This window comes from Gavialis gangeticus, unplaced genomic scaffold (assembly GCF_001723915.1).
Source record: "Gavialis gangeticus isolate Ggan-Ray unplaced genomic scaffold, GavGan_comp1, whole genome shotgun sequence".
In the NCBI taxonomy this organism is placed as follows: Eukaryota; Metazoa; Chordata; order Crocodylia; family Gavialidae; genus Gavialis; species Gavialis gangeticus.
In genome coordinates this window covers 34520973-34530516 of record NW_017729025.1, presented here as the reverse complement: position 1 = coordinate 34530516, position 9544 = coordinate 34520973, and the positions used below count along the sequence as shown (strand labels likewise).

The window sequence follows — 9544 nt, the reverse complement described above, 5'->3', positions numbered from 1 at the left end:
ATTTTGGTTTAGCATATTTTAATTTTTTAAAATAAAAGCACAGGACACTAGTTTTTTTCTTGAAAAGATGGGGTCAAAGTTGTGCAGCAAGATCTGCATAAACAGACCCTGTGTCCATGTGAAATCCTTCAGACTTGGGGAAGGGAACTGCAGGCATAAGAATCTACTCACACAGAGCAAACTGTGGCATTGGGGCCATCAATTTTAACCCGAGTCCCCTAAGAGTAATTTTTATACAGTTACGAAGAAACCTTGACAATTTTTTTGATAGCCCATTCATCAATAAAATGGGATAAGCAGAGCTGTATAGAAACTTTACCTCTTAGTTGTATTTTAAAATACAAGTTTAACTAGAAAGATGAATATGTAGCTTCAAACCAAAAGGCAAAAGTGCTCTGAAGAGTAAATGGCTATTAGAGATAATCTAAATTAAAAAAAAAAAAAAAAAGAGACAAAACAAAGTGAACAGACCATAACTTTATTGGAGATATACTCAGCTACAATTTTTACAAAAAACTATTAAAGGTAATTGTGATCCATAAGGTGCAGACTGCAAATTTCTGCAGCATGATTACAGTATGAATGAATTACATTTTATGTCCCTTAAAGACAGCTGCAGCATGTGATGGTAAATATTTTATTGTCCATCCATCAAATTATTTGTTATTCATTCTACTTGATTTTAACCATCTTTTATGTCAAAACTATTTACAATAAAAATGCCTGCAATTTCCAATTCTTGTTCACAAACATTTTTTTCTGCTATGCAATTTGCTGCTTTAGTAAATTCTGAATGCATCTACAAAGCAATTTAAATAGTCTGTGGTTGCTAGACAAATTAAAAAGGGAAGAAAACTATGCAATTCATTGGATAAAATGTACACACACTTTTAGATGCTGAGATAAGTTAAAATTAATTGCTCGTGGAGTACAGTGCAATGACCTCTATAAATATTTTTTTTACATAATTTTGATGGCGCTACAGTTGATATTTGGATTACATTTCATGGTCATAATTGTAGTGTTTCAGATGTTTAAGAACTCATTGTGTAAAATCATTTTAACCTCTTGAAAATTAAAAAGTGGTTGAACAATATGTCTCGATATCAAGTACCAAAGTCAAAATCCTTCTCATATTAATCATACAACAAATTCATGAACTCCCATGCAAATGCTTGTATGAAAAAAAGATTAACAGGATTTGGGCAAAACAGACAAATGTAAAATCACAACAAATTACAAAAGAATTTGATGTTTTCCAGTTTCCAAGCACCGTCGAGACTGGGATCCAAATTCTCTAGTATTTTCTATGTAAATAGGTGTGTACAATCGGTACAGTGTACACATGAGAACACATTCCCCAGTTGGAGGCTCTATTTCAGTGCTTCTGAAACTTTCTTGGCTTGCACACCCCTTTTTTGAGTCCTACTGCTGTGTGTCCTTATGATTCCAAGTTATGGATAATAAAAAAGTAACACTGTCACCAGAACCACACTCTAACCTCTCCAACCACCTCAGGGATATATCTGACACCTGTTCATTTTTTTCTCTCTCCCATTTACATTTCCCTTTTTCTTTCTTCTGCTTTTCATTTCTTCCTCTCACATACCCTCTAGAAGTTCACTGCATGTCCCAGTATAAGAAACACTGGTGTATTTATGTACAAGGACAGAAATCTAAGTTCTGGAATAGACTAGATCCTCAACTGAGGTAAGCCAATGTGGTTCCAGATTTCAATGGAGTGAGGCCAGTTTATACCTGCTGAGGATCTGGCCCCAAGTCTATGAGACCCTGAATTCAGCTCTGAGCTTGTACTCAGATTGGCTTGAACTCCTGTTAAATTCTGTACTCTGCAGTCAGTGTAACTTCATCTAATGAGACTGAAAAAAATAGTAGGCCTTTTTATATGAACTTTAGCAGCATCAAGCTGAACAAACACTTCAGAAGTCAGTACATGGCCCTTGATATCCAGAAAGAAGGGAGATTTAGTTAAAGCTGACCAAATTACTAGGGGCTGTCTTGTAGCAAAAAACTACACTGTGCATAACATGTTGGTTTGTTCAGAGATAATTACAGGAGTGTCAGAGGTCATTCTAATTTTAATTACTTCACATAACAGTAAAAATGATGTAATAAAAAACAATAGTGTTAAAATACAATCAAGAGTTTCATAGCACATCTTAGTTGTATTTTTCACATACAGTAAAAATGCCACAGACATTACAAATGACCTATTTAAGTTGTGCAAGTAAATGACACATTGCAGGCATTATAATTATCTTTTTCAAATTCAGTAAATCAAAACAGCAGCAAGGCCAAACCACATTTTTCCTCTCTGTTAAGCATATTTTTTCCTTGAAATGAGGTAAAGCATGGTACCAAGTGCAATGCTTATTTGTGCTACATGAACAGAACAGCGCAAAAAAAGCCATAAAAATAAAAATGCAGCATAGTTAGGAGGACTGTTTAAAGTACAGTATAATAGGACTAAGAAGAACAAAAACAGGTTCATGCCAACTAACCCCCACACTATTCATGAGGAGTCTGTGTGGTTGCTTTTGAAGATGGGTTGCAACAGTCCACTTACACTTGTGCTTATAGCACATCAAGCGATTTCTATCCCAAACTTCAAATTATCAGATTTAGGTCTTTAATATCATACACTGTCCCATATCACAATCATATCAACTGAAGGGTAAGACACAGTTCTACAGCATGGAAACTAAGATGACTTTTCTCTCTCAAAGGATATGAATTATTTCAATGAGGTCACACTGGAAGAGAAATTACGGCATTTAAAAATGCATCAGCAGCAGAAACTACTTTACAGTCAGCCACTGCACATTTCAAATGTCCAATTCATAGGCTTTATCTAATAACAAAGGGATCACTGAACACATCTGAAATACAGAGAAGAATAACCAAATTCAGTTACTTTTTTTTTTTTTTTACATCAAAACACCTGGTAGCAAGTGGATTTTCCTATCAATTTACTGCTAACTGATATACCTCAAAACCCTGAGATCTCATGACCTCCCAAGTTCCAAGTAACAAACTTGTTTTCTTAAAGGAGTCACAAAAGATTTTTTATAGTGACAACTTTAATGTAATTAACTTTTTTTTTTTTGTAAGAAAAGCTTTACAGATGATGCATCTTCAAAAAAAAGATTCCTAGACCAAGTACCAAAATTATTAACATGCTGCAGAATCTTGACTTCTGGAACAAAAAATAGTTATAAGTTACCAGTAGATTTTAACTGGGGATTTGTTTATAGCAATTTATTACGTAGAATTTTATTGCATAAAACAAGATTAGCTTCAAAATTTGCAAGATTTAAACTTGATATGATGCTCTCTTTTCTCAATCACTAAAAGAAATGTTTTCTTGCAAATATTAAAATTATTATACAATCCATATGAGGAAATTAATTCTACTTCCAGATTCCCATAAGAACTATTAGAATTCCAAATGAATAAAAGAAAACCTGGATAGAAAAAAACGAATTAAAAAATTTCTGTATTTCAGAGAAGCTTAATGACCATCCTTTGCCACACAGAATTTTTTTTTTTTTTTAAGAAAGCTAGAGCTGACAGGTTATTTATTTATTTAGCGTGCATTTGTGAGGGGAGAGTGGGGCTTTAAAAGCAGGAAATACAGTATTTATTTGTAATTTAACACATAAAACAGCATCAAGTTCAGACCAATGTGCTGGAAAACATTAACACACCTTGCTCCGCTTTCTCAAAACTTCAAGCATAATTAACAGGGCAAAATTGCAGCAAACCTCTACTGATATTGGTGGGAGTGCAAGACTACCCACAGCTTTTTTAAAAGGTAAATTAAGAGGTATTATAGTTACAGTGCAAAAAATTAAAATTTCAAGCATAATATATAAACATAGCACCAAAACAGAAAAACAATGCATGCAAAAAAAGAAAGAAAAAGAAAGAGAGAGAGAGAGAGAAAGAAAGAAAGAAAAAGAACTGAGGTATTTAAGTGAAGAGTGCCTACAAAAATCTAGTTAAAGAAATATAGGCAAAAGCCTAAAAAGTATGTTCCCCTCCCCCCTCCCCAAAACAGACTGAAACAATGAGCTAGTTCTCTAAATTAAGGACCTAAATCACAGATGTATCAAAAGTACGGCAGTTTATCTCAAACATCAACTTTCATGGCATTTAACAGCACAGCTTTGGTAGGTGAAATATGCATGCAACTCTGAAAAGTACAGTAAGAAATTCATGTGGAAATCTCTCTAAGTGTAAAGGTGCTCCATTTTTTTAAATAAGTAACCAATTGATTATAAAATCTGCAGCATATTTTAGGTGTGATATGTCTAAGGTTATTTTGTTACAGCAAGTCTGAACTGTGCAATTTACTCACTACTATGTTTCCAGTATCAGAACTATCTAACTTGCAGGTTTGTGTAAAATTGGAATTTTAGCCAAAGACCATATTTTGTTTATGGTATTAAAAAAAAATCTGTAGACTAACCACCTCCTCTGTATTGTTAAAAATAACCTAATTACATATATATGAATACAATTTCTATTATAATCCTGTAATAAGTTAAAGTCACAGCTATACTAATGAGTTGTATTGTAAATATAGAGCTGTATCATTGTAAAATGCATAATAAAATGAAGGGAATGTAAAATAGCTTGTTCCAAAAAGGTCAGAAATTAATTACTTATGAGGGTTTATTTAAGGCAAGAACCTTTTTTATGCAAGACAATGTGGCATCAGGACACTGAAATTTCATTTTACCAGTATGCCACCCATTTGAATTAAAAACCTGTCCCTAACAAATAAGTGCAATAATGATTGGGAATGTCATCTTAATGCAAAGATGACAAGGAAAAAAGAGGACAATACTGGCACACTTATTCTCTCTTATACCAAATCATCCAATACAGTTTACAAACTGCTTTATGACTGGCACTAGTGCACAGATTGAGGAATTTCAAGATTACTATATATAAATCTAGGAACTGCATTAGGCATAAGCTCCCTGGCCTTCTAATACTAAGCAAAGCTGTACTGACAATAAAAGTCAACCAAAAAGACCTGACAACAATTATTCTGAACACTTGCTAAATGTCATCATTAAAGCACTCTTGTGATTAAACAAAGCGGAAGTGAGGAAAGAAGACAAGATTGTGTTTGCGCAAAAAACTAACTACAATTAGTTCCAAAATTTTATACATGTTAAATGTTTTGCTATCTATTCAGTTATCAAACAAACTTTAAATTCTGTCTTCAATTTGTTCCTCTCAACATCAACTTTTTAAAATTTTTAAAAATTTTATTTGTGTGTGTGTTTTTTTTAATTTTCAATTTCATTTGTTTATTTTTAAGAGGAGTCTCAGCTGTTTAGGACCTGAGGTTGATTTGCTTTGAGGCTTCGTAGTGCTCTTCTTGCAGCTGCAGATTTGGCAATCCTGTAGCTTCTGCCAACACCTTTAAACTTTCCTTTCCCCACAACTTCCACAGTTACTCTGACCTTTCCATCATAAGTTCTTTCTGCAGGACTGCAAAAAAGCAAACACAAATTACAGCCAGAGTGCGCTAGGGTGAAGCAAGACTCTAATATTCTTCGCATGGCAGTGAAACATTTAAATATGTATGTTTTCATCTTTCTCTTTTAATTGGAAAGTTTTGTAAGGAAAATGTAATAGGGAAGTAGTCAGTACAAGAAACATCTCTTGCACCTTAGAGAACAAATGAATCTTCTTCAGAGCCTCTTAAAATCCTCAGTAGTTTAGGAGGCATGGTTTTAAAATATTTTAGAGCAAAGCAGATCCAAACAAGTTTACTCTTACCTGAATTTGGCAGTCTCTGGTTCCATCTCCAGCAGCTCTCGTACTGGGGAACGGGGCACATTTGCAGAAAATTTTTCTACAAGGAAGAAAGGAAAAGGAAAGAAAAACAAATCTAACATAAACTTGATTTTTTCCTTCTGACTGTACTAGACAATCAATTACTATAAAGGTTTTTCATCTCTATAAAAACCTATTACCTATTAATGGCCTCATCATAGGATAGTACACTTGCCAAACCATTTCCAAAGACATTCCGCTATCCATATAAATGGCACCAGCAAGCGACTCGAATATGTCTCCCATGGCCTTTGGTACTTCAATGTCTTCTTCTTTTTCCTCATCCTCTTCAGATCTTCTGAGCTGTTTGCAATTATTGAAGAAAGTGAAAAGAGGGGCTGTTGTACTAAACAGTTTTTTTTAAATCAAGCTTCAGAAAGTTCTCTCTTCCACCCTGTCCTGCACTGCCTCCTTTGAGCCTTTCATTGACAGTTTTCCACAGCTAAATCATTTCTGTATTCCCCCATGAAATTGAGTTGCTGAATCTAGCGTTTTTCAAACTTGGAAAAAAAAAAGAAAAGCAAAGAAAAGAAACACCATATACAGAGACCATACATGCTTTTGAATCCCACTTGCAATAATTCTGTAGGATTTCACCATGAGTCTGCTTTTTCCAATGTGAAACTGACTTGTCTCAGTCAGTTATGCCAGCAAGCCTGCATAGCCAAGAAAGTTCATATTTTAAACATCTTCTAGGTGGAGGCTTTCAAAGCTGTAAGTCTAATTTCTGGATGAATACACCATGCTCAGTGGGATGCAACTGATGTACACAATTTTCATAGGTTATTTGCCTCAGAAGGCAGGTGTAGTATGTGTTAGTGAAATAAATCATTAACAAGAACAACCTAGTAGTGTCAGACTGAGTTAATACTGTATGTATGCTTAGTGATTTGATGCCGGTGGGGGGGGGGGTGTTTAATGCATGTGGCAGTGTTTTCTTCTGTGCTATCCTATTCGTTCCAGAGTGCTATTTTTCCTTTATTGTAGAAAGGTTTGTACATGCACAAAAGCTGCATGCCTTGATTCCAGTACATTCACTTACTGTAATATTCATTTCACTTGCATGTAAAAATCATTTTACTTAAGTTCAAACAAAGAAATTTGAAGCAAATAAAACTATGATTTGACCACTGCTCCCCTACATAAATATAAGTGAATATCTGCCTATCTTTTTCTCCCCCCAGTGGCCAGCCTCTCAGTTTGGCTGCAGTTCATGAGTTTAAAAATGCTATGGCAAGTCCTCAGCCCTCTTAAGTAGGTAGTATAATATCATGTACTAGTCCCACCCAACATTTATTCCTAAAATAAATGAAATGGTGTGTACACCCTTCAAACAGCAATAATTATTAGGAAACATATGCAACTCTATTTTGTAGCCTTATTTTATAGCAAGTGTATTACTAAACATGTTAGGGAATTATGCAGTAATTATGCAGTACATGTTTAGTATAACATGTTAGGGAATAACAAAAGAAAGAGGAAAATTAAGAGGTACAGGACAAGAGACTAAAGGTTTTATGAATGATATCTGGAAAAATAAGAGCTGATAATGTGGAAAGCATATAAAGGTTGATCTAGTTGGCAGGAACTTCAGAAGCAAAAGCTCTTGCATTAATTGTGATGAAATAGCAGAAGATTCAGTAAGCAAGTGCCAGGCTTAGGAACTGGGCAGAGGAGGATAGAGAGTAACAGCAATCCAGGAAAATGAGACTGGGGTAAGTAACCCCCTGGCACGTGAGCCAGAGCATGACATGTGAAGACATTCTGCTTGGCACTTGTGCCTCAGGGAAGGGGCTAGGGCTGCACTGCCACAACAAAGATCGAGCCCCCCACTGTCTGCCCTGGCACATGAGCATCTTACAAGTTGAGGTTGCAGGTGTTCTTGGCCCTCTGCCCAAAACCACTGCTGACCCCTGTGATATATTATAATTTGCTGATATCTCAGCTGTGATTTCTGAGGTGCTCTTCTCTACCAAACTGAGGGAATGGGAACACTATCATCATGCAAGATCACTTCTGTAAATCTTTAGTATTTCTTTACCCTGGGACTGCTCAGTGTCAGTAAGGGGGAAGAATCTTTTCCTATTCAAAATAAGGACAGAATCGGATCTGTTGCAACCAGATCATTTTCCCTTATTCAGGCTTCACAGGATTAATAAACGTCCACTCTTGTTAAAAATATCATATCAATTCTTTTTTGAACTTGGAACAGAAATTGAAAGGTTTTGCTTTGTGGTCAAGTGCCAGGTCTATGAAGACATGCTTATATATTCAAATATTTTGATCTCTAGACCTTACATTTGAGTAATCAAATGAGCAAACAATTCAAGACAAAAGATGGCAGGATCTTATTCACTGATTTAATCAACATTAGTTTTAGAATATTCTTAGAAAAGTGATTCTCTCAAAGTAAGTTATACTTCTTTTCTAGAAAATTGTTTAGGTTCTCAAATCAGAGACTGAAAAGTTAAACCAGAACATTAAGAAAAGCTGGATGGCTTAGGGGCTTGAAACAGAATGAGGTTTTTCAGTTCTAGGGCACTGGTTTGAATCAGAATTGTGCAGTAGCTTATCTGAAAGCAGCTAGATTTAGTCCATTTCCCAATAACACATATCCTTTATTACATATGGTACTTAGTTGCCCTGGCCAGTGTAGACACACCCTGTGTGCACAAGTCTCCAACAGAACTGCTTTTAAAATAGTATGCTCGCAAATTGCTAACAAGGCTTCCCTGGCCAGTAGAAACAGAGCATATAAACTGATAATAAAGGAGACTCTTGGAGCTGCATGGAAAAAAATGTTGCACTAGCATGAAGCATGCAGTTGGTATTATACCAACTTCACTGAAACACCAGAGAAGAATCCAGGAATAATAGCTAGTATTGATCCTATTACAGTTATTTTCTGAGCCCCTTCATATAGTAAAACATTTTAATAAAAGCATGTAGCATATAAAAGTACTGGATTACTGGCAACCACCTGCTGCTTTGGCTGGTGTGTATTATTATGCTAAGAAATTTGATGACATCCTAAAATCAGACACCAAACACAAACACTTTCAAATACCACTAACCTCAGAATCCATTCCTTGCATTTCATTCTTTTCCATCTGAAACTGGACAAAGTCATCAATAACATGAAACAGCTCAGGAGAGACAGCTTTGAAGTACTTGTGGTAGTCATACTTTACAGCTAATGATGCAAAAATGGTATTGTTGACGAGAGCAGATCGCAAGTCAGTGAGAACTCCTGGAGAGTGTTGTCGTGGGTCTTCATAAAGGTGCTTGGTTATGAGGTAGTCCAAAATTGCATCTCCCAGGAATTCCAAACGCTGGTAACAATCTTAAAATATTAGAAATAAAAGAACATACAGCATCACCACTGAACTTCTTTAAACTACCACGTTCTTTCCAGGCCCCTGGTTAGACAGCTCAGTCCTTTACACCACAAGTTAACCAAATGCTCAAAAACGATAATATACACATTTAAAACATGGGTATCTTTTTATTGGGGTTATGTTTTGTGTTATTTTAAAAGATCACTCAGTGAATTCAAAAAATAAGAAATGTCACCAAATATATTTTGTAATGAAGCCACTTCTGAATCAAGCACCCATTTATAGCTTTGTGGCAAAAAAAAAAAAAAAAAAAAAAAAAAAAAAAAAAA

At 35.2% G+C, this 9544-nt stretch overlaps 1 protein-coding gene across 5 annotated transcripts in view; it reads right to left on the bottom strand.

Annotated features, from left to right (window-relative positions):
• Positions 1 to 462: 462 nt before the first annotated feature.
• Positions 463 to 9544, bottom strand: part of DICER1 (dicer 1, ribonuclease III) — a 140702-nt gene continuing 131620 nt past the window's right edge. For all 5 annotated transcript variants that reach the window (XM_019518610.1, XM_019518612.1, XM_019518611.1 and 2 more), the window contains 4 exons: positions 8952 to 9220; positions 6018 to 6180; positions 5821 to 5896; positions 463 to 5529 (listed from right to left, as the gene is read on the bottom strand). In XM_019518610.1, the coding sequence (XP_019374155.1) occupies positions 5364 to 5529; positions 5821 to 5896; positions 6018 to 6180; positions 8952 to 9220 (674 nt within the window). In that variant the 3' untranslated portion in view covers positions 463 to 5363. The remainder of the gene's footprint in view (positions 5530 to 5820; positions 5897 to 6017; positions 6181 to 8951; positions 9221 to 9544) is intronic.